The 25,415-nt window shown below is 46.2% G+C and overlaps 1 protein-coding gene across 1 annotated transcript in view; it reads right to left on the reverse strand.

Annotated features, from left to right (window-relative positions):
- The window catches only part of LOC115466358 (butyrophilin subfamily 2 member A2-like), a 223,353-nt gene that overhangs the window by 168,104 nt on the left and 29,834 nt on the right, over positions 1–25,415 (reverse strand). The window contains exons 4-5 of the mRNA XM_030197547.1: positions 24,495–24,773; positions 23,534–23,662 (exon numbers count right to left, since the gene is read on the reverse strand). Coding sequence (XP_030053407.1) covers positions 23,534–23,662; positions 24,495–24,773 — 408 coding nt within the window. The remainder of the gene's footprint in view (positions 1–23,533; positions 23,663–24,494; positions 24,774–25,415) is intronic.

Genomic DNA, 25,415 nt, shown 5'->3' on the forward strand with positions numbered 1-25,415 from the left:
ACATAGTAACATAATAGATGACGGCAGAAAAAGACCTGCACGGTCCATCTAGTCTGCCCATGATAAACTCATACTGTATGTGTATACCTTACCTTGATTTGTACCTGTCTTTTTCAGGGCACAGACCGTATAAGTCTGTGCAGCAGTATTTCCCGCCTCCCAACCACCAGTCCCGCCTCCCATCACCGGCTCCGGCACAGACCCCGTATAAGTCTGCCCTCCCCCATTTTAGCCTCACAACCACCAACCCCTCTTCCCCCCGCCACCCAATTTCAGCTAAGCTTCTGTGGATCCATTCCTTCTGCACAGGATTCCTTTATGCCTGTCCCACGCATGTTTGAATTCCGTTACCGTTTTCATCTCCACCACCTCCCGCGGGAGGGCATTCCAAGCGTTCACCACCCTCTCCGTGAAGAAATACTTCCTGACATCTTTCCTGAGTCTGCCCCCCTTCAATCTCATTTCATGCCCTCTCGTTCTACCGCCTTCCCATCTCCGGAAAAGATTTGTTTGCGGATTAATACCTTTCAAATATTTGAACGTCTGTATCATATCACCCCTGTTCCTCCTTTCCTCCAGAGTATACATGTTCAGGTCAGCAAGTCTCTCTTCATACGTCTTGGAACGCAACTCCCATACCATCCTCGTAGCTTTTCTTTGCACCGCTTCCATTTTTTAAACATCCTTCGCAAGGTACGGCCTCCAAAACTGAACACAATACTCCAGGTGGGGCCTCACCAACGTCTTATACAGGGGCATTAAAACCTCCTTTTTTCTGCTGGTCACACCTCTCTCTATACAGCCTAGCAACCTTCTCGCTACGGCCACCGCCTTGTCGCACTGTTTCATCGCCTTCAGGTCCTCAGATACTATCACCCCAAGATCCCTCTCCCCGTCCGTGTCTATCAGGCTCTCCCCACCTAACACATATGCCTCCCTTGGATTTCTACTCCCTAAGTGCATCACTTTGCATTTCTTCGCATTGAATTTTAATTGCCAAACGTTAGACCATTCTTCTAGCTTCTTCAGATCTTTTTCATGTTTTCCACTCCCTCCGGGGTGTCCACTCTGTTGCAAATCTTGGTGTCATCCGCAAAAAGGCAAACTTTACCTTGTAACCCTTCGGCAATGTCACTCACAAATATATTGAACAGAATGGGCCCCAGCACCGATCCCTGAGGCACTCCACTACTCACCTTTCCCTCCTCCGAGCGAACTCCATTCACTACCACCCTCTGGCGTCTGCCCGTCAACCAGTTCCTAATCCAGTTCACCACTTCGGGTCCTATCTTCAGCCATTCTAGTTTATTCAAGAGCCTCCTGTGGGGAACCGTATCAAAAGCCTTGCTGAAATCTAAGTAGATGACGTCCACAGCACGTCCTTGATTTAATTCTCCCGTCACCCAGTCAAAGAATTCAATGAGATTCGTTTGGCACGACTTCCCTTTGGTGAAACCATGTTGTCTCGGATCTTGCAACTTATTGGCTTCCAGGAAATTCACTATCCTTTCCTTCAGCATGGCTTCCATTATTTTTCCAATAACCGAAGTGAGGCTTACCGGCCTGTAGTTTCCAGCTTCTTCCCTATCACCACTTTTGTGAAGAGGGACCACCTCCGCCATTCTCCAATCCCTCGGAACCTCTCCCGTCTCCAAGGATTTATTAAACAAATCTTTAAGAGGACCCGCCAGAACCTCTCTGAGTTCCCTCAGTATTCTGGGGTGGATCCCGTCCGGCCCCATGGCTTTTTCCACCTTTAGCTTTCCAAGTTGTTCATACACACTCTCTTCCGTGAACGGCGCTCTATCCACTTCGTTTTCAGGTGTACTTTTGCCAGTCCCTCTCGGTCCTTCCCCAGGATTTTCTTCAGCAAAAACAGAACAAAAGTATCTATTTAGCAAATTGGCTTTTTCTTCATCATTTTCTACATAGCGTTTTGCTGTATCTTTTAGTCTCACAATCCCCTTTTTAGTCTTTCTCCTTTCACTAATATACCTGAAGAAGTTTTTGTCTCCCCTCCGTACATTTCTAGCCATTTGTTCTTCCGCTTGCGCCTTCGCCAGACGTACCTCTCTCTTGGCTTCTTTCAGTTTCATCCGGTATTCCTCCCTGTGTTCCTCTACTTGAGATTTTTTGTATTTCTGGAACGCTAACTCTTTAGCCTTTATTTTCTCAGCCACTTGCTTTGAAAACCATATCGGTTTCCTTTTTCTCTTGCTTTTATTTACCCTTCTTACATAAAGGTCTTTGGCCCTGTTTATTACTTCTTTCAGCTTGGACCACTGTCCTTCCACGTGTTGTGCGTTCTTGCAGCCCATCAGCTCCTTCCTCAGGTATTCCCCCATTTTGTTAAAGTCAGTTCGCTTGAAGTCCAGGACTTTGAGTTTAGAGTGGCCGCTAACCACATGAGCCGTTATATCAAAACAAACCGTTTGATGGTCACTGCTTCCCAGGTGCGCAGCCACTCGGACATTTGACACACTATCCCCATTCGTGAGCACCAGATCCAGCATCGCTCCCTCCCTCGTGGGTTCCGTCACCATTTGTCTGAGCAGAGCACTTTGGAAAGCATCCACAATCTCTCTACTTCTTTCCGATTTTGCAGAAGGAACCTTCCAATCTACATCCGGCAGATTAAAATCTCCCAACATCAGAACCTCTCTTTTCTTCCCCAACTTCTGAATATCAGCGATCAGATCTTTATCCAGTTCCTCCAATTGTGTTGGGGGTCTGTAGACAACACTCACGTGGACCAAGGTTCTATCCTCTCTTTTTAAGGTGATCCATATCGCTTCTTCCTTTCCCCACTTCCCTGTCATTTCAGTTGCTGCGATATCATCTCTCACATACAGAGCTACTCTTCCACCTTTACGTCCCTCTCTATCCTTCCTAAAAAGATTATAGCCTGGTATGTTTACATCCCATTCATGGGAACCATGGAGCCATGTCTCTGTGACTGCAACTATGTCCAAGTCAGTCTCCAACATCAGGGCTTGAAGGTCATGAATTTTATTGCTTAGACTGTGAGCATTTGTGGTCATTGCTTTCCAACTACATTTCCTAGTATGTGTTTTGGGTTTAGTGATTTGTGAGTGTCTTTTCTCTTTGGGTACCTTCTCCTCTTTTTGTTCTCTCTTCCTTGCTTTTTCTTTTTTTTCTGCTTCAATTTTAGTTTGAGGAACATCACAGTGCTGTAGTGGAGCAAAGAATTTTGTAGTGGCAACACTTGTGTGGGCGGATGCTTCTGTGTCACATGACGAATTCTGCCTGAGCCTACTGTGACCATCTGTTCCTTGTGGTTTTATTCGTCGAGGCAGTGGTGAGAGTTATGATTCTGCACAAGTCCTATAAGTTGCTTTAATTGTATCTAATTCTTGCATTACTTATAGAGCTCTTGTTTTAAAGTAGATAGCTGAAGACAGATAGGACAAGCTTTAAGTGAGGAGGATACGCATACAGAAGGCCCTGTCCCCCTCAATGTAGGAGAAAAGCATCTGACGCTAGTCTGTCGTGGGCCTGAAGCCTGGAACAGAACTGAGGGGCCTTGTGATTGATCTGAGTGGCAAAAAGATCCACCGAGGGGGTGCCCCATGCTCGGAAGATCTTGGAGACTATGCCCACGTTCAGAGACCACTCGTGAGGTTGCATAATCCAGCTCAATCTGTCGGCCAGACTGTTGTTTACGCCCGCCAGATATGTGGCTTGGAGAAACATGCCATGATGACAAGCCCAAAGCCACATCTGGACGGCTTCCTGACACAGAGGGTGAGATCCGGTACCCCCCTGCTTGTTGGTGTAATACATGGCAACCTGATTGTCTGAATCAATATGAATTGGTTGGACAGCCGGTCTCTGAAAGCCTTTAGAGCATTCCAGATCGCTCTTAATTCCAGGAGGTTGATCTGCAGATCTTTTTCCTGAAAGGACCAGGCTCCCTGAGTGTGGAGCCCATTTAAATGAGCTCCCCACCCCAGGAGAGATGCATCCGTCGTCAACACTTTTTGTGGTTGAGGAATTTGGAATGGTCGTCCCATGGTCAAATTGGATCGAATGGCCCACCACTGAAGGGAATTCCGAAAGTCGGTGGACAGTTGGATTACATCTAGATCCCCCGCAGCTTGATACCACTGGGAAGCTAGGGTCCATTGAGCTGATCTCATATGTAGATGTGCCATGGGTGTTACATGAACTGTGGAAGCCATGTGCCCCAGAAGTCTCAACATCTGCCAAGCCGTGACCTGCTGAGACGCTTGAACCATGGACACCAGGGTCAGAAGATTGTCTGCCCTTTCCTTGGGAAGATAAGCGAGCTGTCTGAGTGTTCAACAGGGCTCCAATGAATTCCAATTTTTGGACTGGGGTGAAATGGGACTTGGGATAGTTTTTGACGAACCCCAGTAGTTCTAGCACCTGAATAGTCATACGCATGGACTCCATAGCACCCTCCTTCAAGGTGCTCTTTACTAGTCAATCGTCGAGATAAGGAAACACATGCACTCCCAGTCTGCGTAGTGATGCTGCGACTACAGCTAGACATTTGGTAAACACCCTGGGCGCAGACGCCCAGCCAAAGGGCAGTACAAGGAACTGAAAGTGCTGTGTTCCCAGCCGAAATCGAAGATACTTCCTGTGAGCTGGGAGTATCAAGATGTGGGTGTAAGCATCCTTTAAGTCCAGAGAGCATAGCCAATCGTACTGCTGAATCATGGGAAGAAGGGTGCCCAGGGAAACCATCCTGAACTTTTCTCTGATCAGAAATTTGTTCAGGGCCCTTAGGTCTGGGATGGGATACATCACCCCCTGTTTTCTTTTGCACAAGGAAGTACCTGGAATAGAATCCCAGCCCTTCTTCCCCTGGTGGAACGGGTTTGACCGCTTGGGCCTGTAGAAGGGCAGAGAGTTCCTCTGCAAGTACCTGTTTGTGCTGAGAGCTGTAAGACTGAGCTCCTGTGGGCAATTTGGAGGTTTGGATTCCAGATTGAGGGTGTATCCTAACCAAACAATTCACCGGTCAGAGGTTATAAGAGGCCACCTTTGGTGAAAAACATTAACCGCCCTCCAACCGGCAAGTCATCCGGTACGGACACGTTTAGAGAGGCTATGCTGAACTGGAGTCAGTCAAAAGCCCATCCCTTGCTTTTGCTGAGGAGCCGCAGTGGCCTTAGGTGCACGCTGTTGACGAGAACGAGCACGCTGGGGCAGAATCTGAACAGGCTGTCGAAGCCAGAGTGTACCTACGCCTGGCATAGGAATAGGGAGCACTCCTCTTCCCTCCAAAAAACTTCCTAGATGAGGAGGTATTAGCAGAAGACGCCTGGTGGGAGAGAGAATCCATAGCATCATTATGCTTCTTGAGCTGGTCAACCAGATCCTCTACTTTCTCACCAAAAAGGTTATCCCCCCGGCAAGGAACATCCGCCATTCGATGCTGGACCAAATGATCCAGGTCAGAGACACGCAGCCATGAGAGTCTGCGCATCACTATACCTTGAGCAGCGATTCTGGATGCCACATCTAAAGTGTCGAATGTACCACTGGCCAGGAATTTTCGACACACCTTCTGCTGCCTGACCACCTGGTGAAAAGGCTCGGCCTGCTCCCGAGGGAGCGCATCAACCAAGCTAGACAGTTGCCTCACCAAGTTCCACAAGTGAATGCTCATAAAGAGCTGGTATGTTTCGATCTTGGCAGCGAGCATAGCGGACTCAAAAGAGTCCAAGGTCCTAGATTCTCTGCCTGGGGGCACCGAGGCATAGTCTCTAGTACTCTTGGCTCTCTTAAGAGCGGAGTCCACCACCATGGAATTGTGAGGTAGCTGAGACTTCATCAATCCAGGTTCCCCGTGGATCCGATACTGGGAGTCAGTTCTCTTTGGGATGACGGGGTTAGACAGAGGGAACGACCAGTGTCGCAGAAGAACTTCCTTGAGTACATTATGCAAAGGAGTCATTGCAGCCTCTTTAGGTGGAGAAGGATAATCCAGGACCTCAAGCATCTCAGCCCTGGGCTCATCCTCAACCTCCATAGGGAAGGGAATAGCCATAGCCATTTCCCGGACAAAGGAGGTACTCTCCGGTGGAGACAGTCTCTTTTCTGGTGGAGGGGAAGGTTCAGAAGGAATCCCAAAAGACTCATCAGAAGAAAGGTACCTGGGATCCTCCTCCTTTTCCCACGAGTGCTACTCCTCAGTATCGGACAAAACATCCCTTAGAGCAGTCCAAAACTGAGCCTGTCTTGACGCCAAGGAACAACGCCCTCGATGGTGATGCCGAGAAGTCGACGCCTGCCTGGACTCCGGTGAAGTTTCCTCCACAGACACTGAAGGAGAGTCTGACCTGGGTGGCAGCCGACACCGATGCCGCAGGTGGCACCAGAGATGGGAACCTCATCACAGGCAAAGGGCCAGAGACTGCTGCAGCCACCGGTACAGAAGGCGCAAGCACCCCTGACACCGAAGCAGCCTGGCGCAGTAACCCTTCCAGAAGCTCTGGAAGTAGGGCCCTGATGCGCTCATCAAGAGCCCGCCATCGAAGAAGGCTGCAGGGTCGGTAAAGGAGCCAGTGGCAGAATCTGTCGAGGCTCGGGAGCAGGTACCAGGCTGCTAGACCGATGCATCGGCACCTCTTGAATACAGGGGGCCGACGCTTCTCGGTTGCTGAATCCCTTGACACCCCAAAGCGCCCGGTACTGTGTTTTGAAGGAGAACGATGACAGTGCTTCTTCGCCTTCGCTCGACACCAGTGATTGAGACTCCTCGGTACCGAAGAGGAAGACGTGGAATCCTCACGTCTCCTCGGGGCCGGGTCCAACGAAGGTCGGTCCTGGGGGGTCTGCATAACAGGAGGCCTCGAGACAGGTGGAGACCCACTCAACACCTCACTGCTCCCAGCACGAGTTGGTCGCTCCGCAGCCATTACCTTTGCTCCCAACATCGATGCGTCCCTCAATGTTGATGCCGACGCCGCTGACCTCGGTACCGATGTCGATCCCGACGTCGAAGGACCGTACTAAGCCCCAAAAAGCTTCTATCGCTGGGCCTCTCGAGAAAACACAGACTACAAGCAGCTGGGCTTTGGTCGGGCCCAAGCCACTGGATACACCACACGTGGGTATCAGTACCTGAGATAGTCCGGTTGCACCGAGTAGAACGTTTGAAGCCGCTGGGTGTCTTCGATGACATGGAAGAAAAAACGGCTTCGCGAAAAAAAGACGCGATCGTGCCAAAAAAGTAAAGGTCAAAAAAAGGGAAAAACCCAACCGCGCGTAACTTAAAAAGGGGCTACAAGTAACTGGAAAAAACTACGGGAGTTTTTTTTTTTTTTACTAGAATTTTACAAAAAAAGAAAAAAGGCAAAAAGTACAAAACCGCAGAAGACTCCTTCCTGGGCCTATGAGAAGCAACTGAAAAAACTGACCACACCTCACCATGGAAAAAAGAGGAACTGAGCGGGAACGCTCACACGGTGGGCGGGAAGACAGCCGCGCATGCATGGTGTGCACTCCTCGCGCGTTACAAGGCTCTGGAAAAGGGATTTTTAAATATTTTGCTTCAAAAAATAACCTTCTGATTCCCGGGCCGACGCAGACGTCGACCCACTACTACTACTACTACTACTACTATTTAACATTTCTAAAGCGCTACCAGGGTGGCACAGCGCTGTACAATTAACAAAGAAGGACAGTCCCTGCTCAAAGGAGCTTACAATGTAATCCCACACGTGAGAACAAGCAGCCTGCTTGTTCTCGGAGAATGCCTGGTACTGGATTTTGGATTTAGATCACACCTTTCTCTATAATAGCCCAAGGCAACATTCAGGTACAGTAGGCATTTTTTTATATTTCAATTTATTTATTAATTTTCATTTAAACAAGAATACACTTGCTTTGAAATACAGCCATAACACGCTAGTTAAGAACAATAACAACATTCAAAATTAAATCCTCAAAGAAAATAATAGTATGCTTCCTAAACATAAACTTTTTCTTATGATTCATTAAGCTTTCTTAGACCCCATTATTAAAAGGGGCGATCAGAGTTAGGGAAGAATTATTACAAATCTTTAATCAAAGAAATTAAGGCAGCGTATATTCTCCCATAATATTACTAACTATTACAGTTGTTTAGAATCAAGAAATGATTTTAGACTATCTGGTGAATAAAAGGTGTATTTAACCTGGCCCAACCTAACAAGGCATTGACAAGGGTAGGCAAGAAAAAACATCCCTCCTATCTCAAGCGTTCTTTTTTTTAATGCCAAGAAGGCTTTCCTTCTCTGTTGGGTCAATTTTGTAACGTCAGGAAAAATCTGCACCTTTACTCCGCCAAAACAGGTTTGTAAATTCCTAAAGTACATTTTCATGATATTATTCAAATCCTGTTCAAAGATTAAGGAAACAATCAAAGTTGACCTTTGCGTAGTCTCATCTACAGTTTGTTCCAAAATAGCTGATATATCATCAAGATCTAAAGTGTGTGGTACTTCTTGTTTTTTTCCCAATTCTCCCTTAGAAGCTGAAATATAATATAATTTGTTTATCGGGGGTATTGCATCCAGGGATATTTTCAAAACTTCATTGAGGTATTTTTTGAATAAGTCATGTGGGTTAATCCCAGGGAGTTGAGGAAAATTCAATAATCGCAAATTAAGTCTCCTATTAAAATTTTCAATTTGTTCCACTTTTCTTCGGATCTCAAAATTATCTTTTATCACTCACTTTTAAATTCTTGAATAGAGTCTACTTTCTGCTGAAGGGTAGTTACTTTTTCTGCTATTTCCCCTTTAATCAGGTCTATCTTTGAATTCAAATCTTGAAATTTTTTATCAAAAGTGCTAACTTCTCCTGAGGTCTGTTGTAGCGTCACATCCATTTTTTTCAACATTGTCCATATCATATCTAGATTTACCTCCTGCGTTCGTCCTAAGGCTCCTGCCTTTACTCCCGGCGTGTGCTCTAACGGCTCCCGACCCTCACTGGGAGCCCTGCTCACAACACTTCCGGTAGGGCAGCGCTCCTCATCGGGCTTCGCTACTGACGCCGGGCACGGAGGTTTCATAGTTGTCGGTGGAGAGAGAGATATTTCCTCTCCCAGCAGGGTCCCTGCTTCCCCAGAGATCCCCGCTATGGGATCCATACCTCCAAATGATTGGGAGACTGGCGCGAAGAAGCGTTCGAGGCCTGCTTGGATCGTCGAGGGAGTCGAGGTAGGTGGGGGAACTATCCGCGTCACCCCTTTTCTTTTAGAATGCGGCATTTTTCACAGAAAGATTTGTATTCCAAGCCAGGATTCAGAGCGTCTCTTCACACAACTTGTTACGCCGCCATCTTGGATTGCCAACCAGTAGGCATTTTTATGTCTTTGAAATGCTTACAAATTAAGTTTTGTATCCGAGGCAATGGAAGGTTAAGTGACTTGTCCAAGAACTCAAGGAGCAGCAGTGGGATTTGAATCTTGGCTTCCTTGGTTCTCAGTCTGAGGGATGGTAGGGAAGGAGAGAAGTGCTGGAGACTATGGGGAGAGGAGGAGAGAAGAGGAATGCTAGTCACCATGGAGGGATGGAGGTGGGAAGTGAAAGGAAGATGAGGAGAGAAATGTTGGCCACAATAGAGGAGAGGGGTTCAGAGGTAGGAAAGGATGCTGGACACCATGGGGGGGGGGGGGCAGACTATGGGATGGTAGGGAAGGGGAGGTGCTGGAGTTGGGATGGAGCTGGGGTGGTGTTTTGGGCAGAGCTTGTCTCTCCAAACAAAAAGGCATTCTGCTGCCCCTGATTAAACTGCTAAATTCAAGAGCATAAAAAGTGGGTGGAATTAGAGGCAGATTTAGGGCAGGGGGAAATGTTATAAACTTAGAACTGTTTCAGTATCTGGCCCATCTAGGATCCTAATCTAGGCAAATGAATGGCAGGATTATATTTAGGAGTATACGGGTCAATATTCCACCAGGTTGCAATAGCTAAAATAAATCTAAATATTCAATACCGGTATCCAAATAGTGACCGACACTGAATATACAGATAGCAGTGATACTCAGTTCGATATCCAGACAGCTAACCCTCACTGCCTGTACCTGAATGATGAACTGGATCTCCATCTACAATTGGGTAAGGTGTGACTGGAGGTGTTTGGAAGTAGCATCAGGAGGATTGTTTGGTGAGGGGAGATTCACAAAATGTAACCTTACCCTTGATATATGATATTTAACACCTAATGGTCTGTTATAATATTTGCCAGTCTTCCTTGAAGAACTGAAGCCATTCCTCCCCCCCCCCCCTCCCATCGACAAGTTGTCAAAAGCTTGGACCTGATTTCTGTTTGGAGGATCCGCTGGGGGGTGTTGTCTGCTTTCTACCTCTCTTTCACTGCTGTCGTATTATGTGTATAGCTGGATGATCTACCTCAATCGTGGTGAATGAGAATAAGGCTGGTAAAGTATGCAGGTATAGAAGGATTTTGGAGAACCTGAGACAGGTACTGCCTTCAGTAGAGCCTGTGAATGAAGAGAGTTCACACACTGTGAAACAATTATGTATAATGAAGGAGATGTTGTCCTTCACCTTCTCAAAAGATCGTCTCCGAGACATGGTGCATTCTTGAAGCAATTATAGAGTCTTGATGTCCTGAGGCATGCAACCATGCTGTTCTTTGAGCCCCAATAGCAATGGCAGGAATTCTGGAGGTGGTTCATGATTCATGAATTGCCACAGTTGGCCAGAATTAAATATAAAATTTTGGTTATGACTCATTTAGCAGTTGTTACAGATAGGCCTCGATGCCTGCACTCGTTAATTCTTTTTCAACCTTCTAGACAACTATGATCTTCACAGGATAATTTTTTGGTTGTTCCATCATACTCAAGGTTTCATTTCATTTATTAGCATTTATATTCTGCTCTTATCAAGAGCTGAGTACAATGTAACACACATAATAAAAATATATCAAACAAAAAAACATATGCATGGATTTATAATAAAACAGCTCTTAGTATGGTTGCACCAAATTTTTGGATGGATTTGAGACTGGAAACTTCAACTTTAAGGGTTAAAAAAGCCTTTAAAACTATTTAGGCAGGCCTTTGAGCAGTTGATTGTCCAGACACTGGACCTCCAGAATGATGTGTGTATTGGTTGCTGTTTTCTCCTCCAATTGTGTCTCTGGGTTTTGTGTTAAATATCATAGTCTTAAGGTATCAATTATCATGCTAGCCTCATACCTTTCCTATTTGCATATTGTCCTGTTTTTATGTATTTCTTGTTTTTTTTTTCTGAATTGTGCTTTTATTGTAAACTGCTTTGGTGTACTTTTGTTTGAAATTGCTCTCAGTTTGTTGCTAACCAAATACATACGTTCAATACTTGGTTTGATATTCAGTCAGTTAAACCTCAAGCCAATCAATGTCAACACAAACATGAGTTCTTGGATACAATTGTAGGGGGCACAGGACCTGCATTGGAAGCCCTTAATACAATTGATTATAGAGGTGCTCCATAATAAGATGGGCTCCACATCTCAACATGCTTCTGATGGTTTTACCTTACAATATATTATTAATGAGGCATCCTCTAAACTATCCAATGTAATTGTAGATACCTTTGCTCTTTTATCACCCATTATAGAACAGAAAATTATGACCTTAGCACATGAAGAATATAGGTTGGGAAGGAATATTTAATGGGCTATGGCCTGTGATCAAGTACAGATCAAGCTTATTACTATCGTAAAGGACATTCTTACCAATGCTAAGTTAGGTCACTGCCCAACATCTCTTGTTCAGATGGCTAGCACCAAATTGCCTGAATTTGATATAACTCACCTTGATTGGTGGACAGCTAGTGTTCCAATCTGTTCACCACAAGGATGTACTTTGATCCTATGGTCAGGACACCACACTGTTATTTACCCTCTGGTTAACACTGGTGTGCAGTTTGATAATATGTTAATGTATACTTTGGACCATCTCACTTGGTGCAGCCACTGGATGATAAATGGACTTCTTTCAAGCCCATGGATCCCTGTTTGTGTGAGCAGACACCCTTTCATTTCCAGGATGAACCTTATCAGTTTAAAGAGGCTGATAGCTCCTGCTGGAACAATTCTTCTTCCTGCTCCCTAGCTGCCAAATTCCTATGGAGGGGCATAATCGAACGTCGCTGGCAAAATCAATGGCCGACCATCTTCGAGGCCGGCTCCGCGAAAGGGCGGAGCCAAGCGTATTTCGAAATATGCTTGGCGCCGGCCAAATCGCTTGCCGGGTGTCATGTAGTGACTTTTTCCTTGTCTGGGCTCACCTCACCCTCTGGTGGCCAGAATTGGTGGCTGCTACGAACTGTCACCCGTTCCAGATTTCAGCCCAGACTGCCAGACTTGCTTTTCTTGTTTGTCCCTGAACAGCACTCGTAGCTGCCTTCTGATTCACGCAGCTGAGCTTCTGAGCTTCAGCTGTTGATAGGCTTTATTAGGTTCCTGGAAACTTCTGGGGTTGCCTTTGCATTGCCAAAGGTCCAGGTTGGTGTTTGTGCAGTTAGCACTTCTGCCTTGTCTTGCCTTGTTTCTTAGTTAGTATTCCTAGTCTGTATTTCCTTGCCTGTTTGAGTCTCCTGTATCCTGTCTTGAATCCAGTCCTGATTGCTCCTTTCCTGCCTGCTTGAGACCCTGTACCTTAAACCCTGTTCTGGCCAAGCTTGTGTTTGTTTCCTGCCTGCTTGAGACCCTGTACCTTGAACCCTGTTCTAGCCAAACTTGTGTTTGTTTCCTGTCTGCTTGAGACCCTGTACCTTGAACCCTGTTCTAGCCAAGCTTGTGTTTGTTTCCTGCCTGTTTGAGTCCCTGTTTCCTGTACCTGCCGAGTCAAGTTTGTCTTGAGCCACTCCGTCCAGTAAGTCCTGCCGGCTGCCTACATCTGGGAGCTCAACCCCTGGGGAACGGCAGTCAAGTGTAGGTGAAGCCTAGTTCCAGTCCAGTGTGTTCCAGTCTGTGTGTTCCGGCTTGCCCAGTCCTGTCTTGTCCCTGGTGTGGGGTGGTTTTGCCTGCCACTGCCGCTCCTCGGCAGTGGTCCAAGGGTTCACAACCCAGTGTTTCCGTGAAAAACCTGACACCAAGTTTACAGAAGGATCGCTGGTGGATCGCCAGGTTTATATGAGATGGCCGGCTTCGTTTTCCAGCCATAATAGAAACCGGGCCCGACCATCTCAAACCCGGCGAAATGCAAGCCATTTGGCCATGGGAGGAGCCAGCATTTGCAGTGCACTGGCCCCCCTGACATGCCAGGACACCAACCGAGCACCCTAGGGGGCACTTCTAAAAATTAAAAAAAAACACAAATAGCTTCCAGGTACATAGCACCCTTACCTTGGGTGCTGAACCCCCCAAATCCCCCCCAAAACCCACTCACCACAACTCTATACCATTACCATAGCCCTAAGGGGTGAAGGGGGGCACCTACATGTAGGTACAGTGGGTTTGGGGTTTTTTTGGAGAGCTCAACATTAACCACCACAAGTGTAACAGGTAGGGGGGGAATGGGCCTGGGTCCACTTGCCTGAAGTGCAGTGCACCCACTAAAAACTGCTCCAGGGACCTGCATATTGCTGTCAAGGAGCTGGGTATGACATGTCAGGCTGGCAAAAAAAAGTTTTATTAATTTGTTTTTGGGTGGGAGGGGGTTAGTGACCACTGGGGGAGTAAGGGGAGATGATCCCCGCTTCCCTCCGGTGGTCATATGGTCAGTTGGGGCACTTTTTTCAGACTTGGTCCTAAAAATACATGGACCAAGTCCCGCTGGCGAAATTCTCGTTCGAGCTGGCCATTTTTTTTTCCATAATAAGGTGAAGCCGGCCATCTCGTAACCATACCCCGCCCCTTCCCGTCTTCACTACCCTTCCAACATGCCCCCTTGAAGGTTCGCCGGCGCCGCGACGGAACACCAGTTGAGGCCGGCCAAAATCGGCTTTCAATAATACCAATTTGGCCGGTTTCAGGAGATCACCGGTGATCTCCCAATTTGTATCGGAAGATCGCCGACGATCCCTTTCGAAAATGAGCTGGATAGTCACCCACTACATCATACATTTTGTACTACCTCAAAGCTGAACATTTTTGTTTTCACCTGTTCTTTCCCCAAAATATTTCTTTTTCTATTGCTCCCCGAGTACATGACATCCACTTTCCTATGAACACTTTGCTGTACAGTTGAAACTATTTACTGAACAATACCTGGTACAGTCATACGCCTCTGGTCTCCATCACTATTAATGGGCCAACCTATTCCATGCCTCTGGTTACCAATGCCTATTGACATTTCAGACCTTATCCCATATGCTGTGCATCCATTTCCTCTTGGCATGGGGGAAGAGGCTCTACTTACACTATTGAACTTACTCTGTGCCTATATTGATCACCTTAAGACAACCTCCAAAGAAGTGACTCATACCATCGCTTATCAGAACAAACAAATATGACAAACTGTTGAAACTCTGCTACAAGATGCTCATGTCTCTGCATGGGAACTTTTATTTGGGTATTCATCATGTCTTTAATGTTCTTATTCACCCTATCATTATTTTAACTGTTGTACAACTATTACTATGCATTATCATGATTTTCCTGTGCTGTAAAATACCATAAATATTTTAAGATAGCTACATATCATTTTTTCTCAGCATCTACCTCTGAAACCAATTTAATTTGGCCTGCTAATTTGGCTTTTCCTACTGCATTGCATACCAGGGTCAGCCGTAGTATATTGTTGCTTACCATATGATCATACCCTCATCCATGGCATCCTGGTACCATTAGGCCTTAACCTCCTCAGTAATTCCTGCATCCCTTATGCACTGTTCATTCTCTCTATGATGGACACTGAGGTAGCATATTGGGTTTTCCCGCATGGTACTGGCTGCCCTACCTAAGACACGAGGTTTGGACTCATAATTTTATTTATTTAGATCAATTTATATACTGTATCTTATTGCAACTGCAAACCAGAACGGTTGACATATATAAAAATACAATTAGTATATACAAATAAACAGACAAAGGGAACTCCATTTATGACAGGAAAGCACAGCAAATCAGAATTAACTACATAGTACAAACCAGAACGGGTTATATTCAATATACAATTCAGCTACCCTTCTCTCTTATTCTAAGTTCTGTTCTATATAATTTATAAAGAAAAAGGTTTTCAAGAGTTTCCGAAAGTGGATGTAGGATTTCTCTAGTCTAATCTCTTTTGGAAGGCCATTCCAAAGAGAAGGGGACAGGTAGAAGAAAGCCGATCTCCCTGTAGATTCCCATCTAGCCTTAGCGAGAGGGAGAATAACTAACCTATTATCTGTTAGAGATCTAAGAGTTCACATAGCGGTGTAAGGAATTGTCAGATTTGATACATAATTAGGATTTAATGTGTAAAAAGCCTTGTGAGTTAAAACAAGTATTTTAAACTTGACTCTTGCTTCAACCGGAAGCCAGTGCAGACAATACAGTAAATGTGTTACTCTGTCATCCCTCCAAGCTCTGCAGATCATACGTGCCACTGTATTTTGTATTCTTTGTAATCTTTTTAAATTGGCTTCAGTAATCCCTTCATATATAATATTACAGTAATCTAAACGTGATGTAATGTATGCAGCTGTCAGTGTTTTAAGAGAATCCTTACTAACTGAGTTTCTAACTGATCAAAGCCTCCTTAGATGCAAGAAAGATTTTTTCACTACATCGGATACCTGTTCCTCAAAAGTCAATGCAGAATCAATAATGATCCCAAGGTATCTAAAGGACTTAACTGTGGGGATACTCTGACCAAATAGCATAGGCACTACTGATGGGTATGTTCCTTGCCCTACTATCCAAGATGTTATAGTCTTATCTGGATTTAATACTAACTGATGTGTTGTCAGCCAATCTGCCACTTTATCCAGACAAATTTGAATCGGTGTAAGGTCAATATCTGATGGTTTAACTTAATGAATAAGAAAAAATCATCTGCGTATGAGTAAGAGCTAATACCCATTGTTTGAATGAGGAGTGCCAAAGGGCTAACATATAGATTAAACAGTAATGGAGACAGAACCGAACCTTGTGGAACCCCACATGATAAGTTGTATGATGTAGAACAGGATTGCTGCTGAACTACTTTAAATGAACGATCAGTAAGAAAGGATATGAACCATTTCATGATTGTTCCTGAAATACCAATCTCACTTAGTCTATCAAAAAGTAGGTTATGATCGATTAGATCAAAAGCTGCAGACAAATCTAATGAGACAACTAAAGCAATATAGCCGTGCTCTAATTTAGCATGAATTTCACTTAGTAGCGAGGTCAAAATGGTCTCTGTACTGTGACCTTTCCTAAAACCCGATAGTCTAGGATGTAACAAATTTTTAGAGTCCACATAAGTTTGCAATTGTCTAAACACTATTGTCTCTATCACTTTGGAAAGAAAATGGGAACTGCTTCTTGACAGAAGCAGAAAAAAAAAGAAAAAGCAAGGAAGAGGGAACAAAAAGAGGAGAAGGTACCCAAAGACAAAAGACACTCACAAATCACTAAACCCAAAACACATACTAGGAAATGTAGTTGGAAAGCAATGACCACAAATGCTCACAGTCTAAGCAATAAAATTCATGACCTTCAAGCCCTGATGTTGGAGACTGACTTGGACATAGTTGCAGTCACAGAGACATGGCTCCATGGTTCCCATGAATGGGATGTAAACATACCAGGCTATAATCTTTTTAGGAAGGATAGAGAGGGACGTAAAGGTGGAGGAGTAGCTCTGTATGTGAGAGATGATATCGCAGCAACTGAAATGACAGGGAAGTGGGGAAAGGAAGAAGCGATATGGATCACCTTAAAAAGAGAGGATAGAACCTTGGTCCACGTGGGTGTTGTCTATAGACCCCCGACACAATTGGAAGAACTAGATAAAGATCTGATCGCTGATATTCAAAAGTTGGGGAAGAAAAGAGAGGTGCTGCTGTTGGGAGATTTTAATCTGCCGGATGTAGATTGGAAGGTTCCGTCTGCAAAATCGGAAAGAAGTAGAGAGATTGTGGATGCTTTCCAAAGTGCTCTGCTCAGACAAATGGTGAACGAACCCACGAGAGAGGGAGCCACGTTGGATCTGGTGCTCACGAATGGGGATAGTGTGTCAAATGTCAGAGTGGCTGCACACCTGGGAAACAGTGACCATCAAACGGTTTGTTTTGATGTAACGGCTCATGTGGATGGCGGCCACTCTAAACTCAAAGTCCTGGATTTCAAGCGAGCTGACTTTAACAAAATGGAAGAATACCTGAGGAAGGAGCTGATGGGCTGGGAGGACATACGAGAAGTGGAAGGACAGTGGTCCAGGCTAAAAGAAGTAATAAAGAGGGCCACAGACCTTTATGTAAGGAGGGTAAATAAAAACAAGAGAAAAAGGAAACCAATATGGTTTTCAAAGCATGTGGCTGAGAAAATAAAGGCTAAAGAGTTAGCATTCCAGAAATACAAAAAATCTCAAGTAGAGGAACACGGGGAGGAATACCGGATGAAACTGAAAGAAGCCAAGAGAGAGGTACGTCTGGCGAAGGCGCAAGCGGAAGAACAAATGGCTAGAAAGGTACAGAGGGGAGACAAAAACTTCTTCAGGTATATTAGTGAAAGGAGAAAGACTAAAAAGGGGATTGTGAGACTAAAAGATACAGCAAAACGCTATGTAGAGAATGATGAAGAAAAAGCCAATTTGCTTAATAGATACTTTTGTTCTGTTTTTACTGAAGAAAATCCTGGGGAAGGACCGAGAGGGACTGGCAAAAGTACACCTGAAAACGAAGTGGATAGAGCACCGTTCACGGAAGAGAGTGTATATGAACAACTTGGAAAGCTAAAGGTGGACAAAGCCATGGGGCCGGACGGGATCCACCCCAGAATACTGAGGGAACTCAGAGAGGTTCTGGCGAGTCCTCTTAAAGATTTGTTTAATAAATCCTTGGAGACGGGAGAGGTTCCGAGGGATTGGAGAATGGCGGAGGTGGTCCCTCTTCACAAAAGTGGTGATAGGGAAGAAGCTGGAAACTACAGGCCGGTAAGCCTCACTTCGGTTATTGGAAAAGTAATGGAAGCCATGCTGAAGGAAAGGATAGTGAATTTCCTGGAAGCCAATAAGTTGCAAGATCCGAGACAACATGGTTTCACCAAAGGGAAGTCGTGCCAAACGAATCTCATTGAATTCTTTGACTGGGTGACGGGAGAATTAAATCAAGGATGTGCTATGGACGTCATCTACTTAGATTTCAGCAAGGCTTTTGACACGGTTCCCCACAGGAGGCTCTTGAATAAACTAGAAGGGCTGAAGATAGGACCCGAAGTGGTGAACTGGATTAGGAACTGGTTGACGGGCAGACGCCAGAGGGTGGTAGTGAATGGAGTTCGCTCGGAGGAGGGAAAGGTGAGTAGTGGAGTGCCTCAGGGATCGGTGCTGGGGCCCATTCTGTTCAATATATTTGTGAGTGACATTGCCGAAGGGTTACGAGGTAAAGTTTGCCTTTTTGCGGATGATACCAAGATTTGCAACAGAGTGGACACCCCGGAGGGAGTGGAAAACATGAAAAAAGATCTGAAGAAGCTGGAAAAATGGTCTAACGTTTGGCAATTAAAATTCAATGCGAAGAAATGCAAAGTGATGCACTTAGGGAGTAGAAATCCAAGGGAGGCGTATGTGTTAGGTGGGGAGAGCCTGATAGACACGGATGGGGAGAGGGATCTTGGGGTGATAGTATCTGAGGACCTGAAGGCGATGAAACAGTGCGACAAGGCGATGGCCGTAGCGAGAAGGTTGCTAGGCTGTATAGAGAGAGGTGTGACCAGCAGAAAAAAGGAGGTTTTAATGCCCCTGTATAAGACGTTGGTGAGGCCCCACCTGGAGTATTGTGTTCAGTTTTGGAGGCCGTACCTTGCGAAGGATGTTAAAAAAATGGAAGCGGTACAAAGAAAAGCTACGAGGATGGTATGGGAGTTGCGTTCCAAGACGTATGAAGAGAGACTTGCTGACCTGAACATGTATACTCTGGAGGAAAGGAGGAACAGGGGTGATATGATACAGACGTTCAAATATTTGAAAGGTATTAATCCGCAAACGAATCTTTTCCGGAGATGGGAAGGCGGTAGAACGAGAGGACATGAAATGAGATTGAAGGGGGGCAGACTCAGGAAAGATGTCAGGAAGTATTTCTTCACGGAGAGGGTGGTGAACGCTTGGAATGCCCTCCCGCGGGAGGTGGTGGAGATGAAAACGGTAACGGAATTCAAGCATGCGTGGGACAGGCATAAAGGAATCCTGTGCAGAAAGAATGGATCCACAGAAGCTTAGCTGAAATTGGGTGGCGGGGGGAAGAGGGGTTGGTGGTTGAGAGGCTAGGATGGGGGAGGGCGGACTTATACGGGGTCTGTGCCGGAGCCGGTGATGGGAGGCGGGACTGGTGGTTGGGAGGCGGGAAATACTGCTGCACAGACTTATACGGTCTGTGCCCTGAAAAAGACAGGTACAAATCAAGGTAAGGTATACACATATGAGTTTATCGTGGGCAGACTAGATGGACCGTGCAGGTCTTTTTCTGCCGTCATCTACTATGTTACTATGTTACTATGAGATAATACTGTGCAGGACAGGGAACCTGCTGGAACTAGCAGGAGAGGTACTATTGGAGGTATGTGATGCATAAAAGAATGGCAAGCTAATCACTGCGGTGTATAAAGCAGTGGCGGGTGTGACTGCTCTATTAGGTACCCAGGTGTGCTTCCATCTTTTCCCGTGCACACTTTAAAAAAAAAAAGTGTGGGAGATGTCAGCATTACCTTGTGTGGTTAAGAGTCTAACCTGAAAATTAGCCTAAGGATCCAGGGCCTACCCAGAGAATTAGATAAAGGTCTCTGGGAGAGCAACTCTGACTCCTCCTCTCCCCCCCCCCCCCCCCAATCTGATCCCTGGTGGTGTCAGTGTAGACAGACAGAAAGGATCTCTCCTACCCTTTGGGGCTTAGTTTATATGTCTTAGGATTAGTGCTCAGGAAGAACAATAGAAACCGAACAACTGGTCTCCAAGAACTGGGCCTTCAGAAGAAATCACATCTCCTTGGTAATCAGGAGATATCAAATCAAACAAACCAAATTATATACAGAAAGGTACTGGGAAAAAAGAATTCAGATGGATGGAGCCTAACAACCATATAAGGAAGAATATGGTAGTTAAGCCCCACCCAGGATGCACCAGGCAGGACAGGTTGCCGCCATTTTGATGGCGCACTCAGCAGGAGGAGGGACTAGTACTCCATCCCTCCTCCGTCAAAGTAGGAGGGGTGGGGGGACACCACAAGGCCACCAGGTCTATAGGATGGGGGGCATGGCCAGGGGTCCCACTGGAACACCATGGTTTTATTTACTTTATTTTTTTTTGGGGGGGGGAGGAGTCTGGGGCCCACCAGACCACCAGGCCCCTATGTCCTTGGGGGGTGGGGGTCAGGGGTCCACTGGACCACTAGGGCTATTTGACAGGTCAGGGCTCCATATTCCACTCCTACTCAGCACAACCCTAATGCCAGCTCGGAGCTGGCATAGGGTTTGCCGCGGGAAGGATGCCCTTGTTTGGCACGCTGCCCTCTGAGCATTGGAAAAGAATAGGCAATGACCTGTTGAGCATACATTTGCATGCTCATTGAATTCAGAGCTGGCGAGCTTGTTATTTCACGCGTTCGCTGGTTCTGAACATTCAGCAGTAGCAAATACATGTGCTAGCCCAGTGCTAATGGCCCCTAGCACCTGCTTCTGGGCATTGGGGCATAAGGGCTACATACTTGTAAGAAGCCTATCTAATATAATAAAACGCACCCTCAACGTTCTGAGGACAACGTTCTGTGAAGCCATGAAGCCATCTGACGTCACTCCCAGGCTGAGGCTGAAGGGTTCGTGGATTCGTGGTGTGAAGCCTTCAAGCCAGCCAGCCGTCTCTGCCCCGCCCTCGCGACAAAACAAACAAATCCGGAAGCGAAACGTCAGGGAAGGAGGCGGCGCTCACGACGTCTAGCCTTCCCTTCGCTGTGGTGGAACACAGCGAAGGGAAAGCTAGACGTCGGGAGCGCCGCCTCCTTCCCTGACGCTTCGCTGCCGGAACAGCCATGGAGGTAAATTTAAAAAGAAGAAAAAAAAAAAAAAGGGATGCATGGATGCGAAAGGGGGGGGGGGGCATGGATGCGAAGGGGGGGGGGAGAAGAGGGCGGGCCAGGCTGGGACATGGGAGAGAGAGAATCATGGATGCGAGGGGGGGCATGGAAGGGAGAGAGGGGACTTGCTGGAAAAGGATGAATGGAGGCGGCAGGGGACAGAGGAGCATGGATGGGCATGGATTGGGAGGGCAGGGCTCAGGGAGAGAGGGGAATTGCTGGAAATGGATGAATGGAGGGGGCAGGGGACAGAGGAGCATGGATGGGCATGGATTGGGAGGGCAGGACTCAGGGAGAGAGGGAAATTGCTGGATAGGGATGAATAGAGGGGTCAGATGGGCATGGATGGATATGGATTGCAGGTCAGGCCTCAGGGAGAGAGGGCAATTGCTGGATAGGGATGAATGGAGGGGCCAGGTGACAGAGGAGCATGGATGGGCATGGATTGGAAGGGCAGGACTCAGGGAGAGGGGAAATGCTGGATAGGGATGAATGGAGGGGACAGATGGGCATGGATGGATATGGATTGCAGGGCAGGCCTCAGGCAGAGAGGGAAAATGCTGGATAGGGATGAATGGAGGGGGCAGGTGACAGAGAAACATGGATGGCCATGGATTGGGAGGGCAGGGCTCAGGGAGAGAGGGGAATTGCTGGAAAGGGATGAATGGAGGGGGCAGGGGACAGAGGAGCATGGATGGGCATTGATTGGGAGGGCAGGGCTCAGGGAGAGAGGGGAATTGCTGGAAAAGGATGAATGGAGGAGCCAGGGGACAGATGGCCATGGATTGGGAGGGCACGGCTCACACTCTCTCTCTCATATACAATGTCTTTCTGACTCTTACTCTCACACACTCTGTCTCACACTGTATCACATTCACTCTCTATGTGCCACACAGTCACTCACACACTCGCTTGGTCTCATACACTCACTCTCACAGAGAATCTGTGTCTCACACACACTCTCTCTCTCACCCACACACACACACTCTCTCTCACACTGTGTCTCACATACACACTTGCACACACTCTCATTCTCACACACACACTCTCTCACAAACACACTCACACCCAGACTCACTCTCTCTCTCACACACTCACACTTTCACTCTGACTCTCAAACAGTCACTCTCACATACACTCTCCCAAACATACACACTCTGAGGAAAACCTTGCTAGCGCCCGTTTCATTTGTGTCAGAAACGGGCCTTTTTTACTAGTTCCTATATAAGATACCTTTTTCAAAGCCACACCTGTTTTGTTGTATTATTGTGCTACAAAACTCACTGCCCCTGGGAAGTGGATCCGGGACCAAAGAAAGGAACCCAGAACCAGACGAAAGACAAAGTCACATCTGACATCTGGGGAATCATAGCTGACAGTGACATCACGAACCCCTTAGCTAAAGCTCTTCCTTGGATCTCACAGATGCTAGAGCCAGATGCACAAAACCTAACGAGCCCACAACTTGCGTTTTAAACTGGTTCTAGGCAGTTTAAAACACAAGTAGTTTACCGGGGCATGCACCAAGGGCATTTTTCCTGTCACGGTAGCAGGGAACGAAAACGGAATGCAAATTATCCAAAGGCTATTATAATGAGCTGCAGTACCGTTGCAGCACATTATAATGAGATGCACTACCATTTTTCCGATTCCCTTACCGTGGAAACCCTAACGTGAGGTCTGCACCTCTTGTTAGGGCTCCTGTGAGGGAATCGGAAAGGAAAAGAGCCCCAAAAAAAGGTAAAAAAGGAAAAAAGAAAGCAGCGAGCGCACGTGAGGGGCGTCCTTTATGGACGTACTCTGCCTGCGCTTGTGAGGGACGTGTTTTTGCCATTTTTTGGGTTTTTTTTTAGTTTTGTCTCCCCCGCGCTGCTCACCTTCTGTAGCAGCGAGGAGAAGGGATTAGGGAATCGGGGACCTGCGAGTCGATCCGGAGTTTGGGACGTCCCTTTCCATTATGCTCCTCTTCCAGGTCTCTTCAGCCAATCAGAGTGTGTGTAGCTGACACCAGCAAGCTAGATGTGCTTTGATTGGCTGAAGAGACACAAGAAGAGGAGCATAACCGAATGGAACGTCCCGATTCTCCGACTGGCTACCGAGGTAATGGTGAATACAACGGAGCTACAACAAGTAGCTCATTTGCATTCCCTTTCTTTAGTAAATTCCCGTTCCCTACCGATTCGCTATGGAATCGGTAGGGAACGGGAATTACTGACGACTTTAGTGCATCTTCCTCTTAATCTCTGCAAGGATCCTCCCCTCCTTTCTCCTGCTGTGAGTCTCCTGAGGCACTGTCAACATTTTTTGTTTTTTGGTGGGGACAGACACTTTACCTTTCTCTTTTCTTTCCTTCTTCAAGTGGTAAACAGCCAACACAACCAGTAAACCACACGGGATTATCACAGACACCAGAATGAGAGTGAGAGAGGCCATCCAACGGGACACTCGCTGGTAAAATACAGCTGAAAAAGAAGAGATAAAACCAGCTGATGGCAACTTTATTCTAGTATCACACACTTACTAGGAAAATCTATATATAGCACCTAAAGTTAGGTGCTAGTTCTGCACCGAACGTTCGGCATGGAAACGTGTTCTAACATCAGCACAAAAATACACTTATGTGCTGAGTTACATGGGAGGGGCATGGGCAGCTCAGGGGTGTTCCAGAAAATTGTGCACAGTTTTATAGAATATGGTGAATGCACGCCGAACTTGTATGCCAGGTTTCAGCTGGTTTAAGTCCTGGTGCACAAGTTCAGCCTGGATTCAGCGTTCAATGCTATTCTATAAAAAGTGCTCATCTTGGAGTGCCCTTTATAGGGTAGCATCGAGCGGCAAATTTTATCAGTGTGACATTTTCAGTGCCATTTATGGAATCTGGCCCTTAATGTTTAACAATTTTTAATCTAAAACTGAAACTACAATAGAAGAACCAAATAAAGAAATGTTCCCCTCGGAAGACAAAAGACACAGTTGCATCCTTTCTTGGATCTGATTATAGGAGGAGCTGCTGAGTGGAGGAGTAGCCTAGTGATTAGTGCAGTGGATTTTGATCCTAGGGACTGGGTTCTGTTCCCACTGCAGCTCCTTGTGATTCTGGGCAAGTCACTTAGCCCTCCATTGCCCCAGGTACTAATAAGTACCTGTATATACTATGTAAACTGCTTTGAAAGTAGGTGCAAAAACCACAGAAAGGCAGTATATCAAGTCCCAATCCCTTTTATGATATAAAGTACATCTCAATCACATGAACACTTTACATTACTGAAGCTTCTCTGTCTGACTATAACTGACCTGATATAGAAATCGCTGATTCTCTCTCTTGGTTCAGGATAATGTTTCTGATGTGACAGGAAATCCTGCCATGCTGGTTTGTTCTCAGAAGAGAAGTTTTGATGTTGAACAGACCATTGTGCTCTTCTGTTTCTGTCTCAGATGCTGGTGTCAGACTCTGTCCATCTTCATGTCTCCAGGTCACTTCAGGCTCTGGATACCATCCTGCAGATTCACACAGGACACTTATCTCTCTGTCCTGATGGTCATTCACAGAGATAGAAGGAACATTGCCCAGACCTATAAGAAAAGAACATCCAGCTGTCAGAGTATTAGAGATTGCCTCAGGTACATTCAAAATAAAGCTGTGAAAGGAGAAGTACAGTGCACTCCATTTAAGTGCACGTCGGATAAGCGAATGCTCTGTTTAACTGCATGCCATACTTTGGTCCCGTTTTTGGCACCATCAATTTCTATGGGGACAAACTTCGGTTTAGCACACCACTGATAAGTGCAAGATTCGCTTATATGCATGGTTTAAGACCGCTCCTCTGCAGGAAAGACTCGGCATAAGCGCGCACATGGAACATGGAAGCCGAGTGGCGCGTAACAACCGAAATTTCAAATTTACCACCTTTTTAACTGCCCCAGGCAGATTAGGGGAAAGAATGTTGTTGGAGCATGCACCGGGGTCATCGACATCGTTGCGGTGGCGGAACTGTAAGACTGTAACACTGGCTGAACAAATAAAAGTTCTTAAAAAATTAGAAAACAAAGAAAGTCAAGCATCTATTGCTAAAGAATATGGTGTCAATCCCAGTCAAATTTCACATGTCTTGAAGCAGAAAGACCAGCTTCTGGAAGACTGGCAAAACAATACAAATCCACAATGGAAATGAAAATGGGCAGGAAAAGCTGAGGAGGTAGAAGATGCTCTTCTTT

The sequence above is a fragment of the Microcaecilia unicolor genome, chromosome 3, assembly GCF_901765095.1.
Source record: "Microcaecilia unicolor chromosome 3, aMicUni1.1, whole genome shotgun sequence".
NCBI lineage: Eukaryota > Metazoa > Chordata > Amphibia > Gymnophiona > Siphonopidae > Microcaecilia > Microcaecilia unicolor.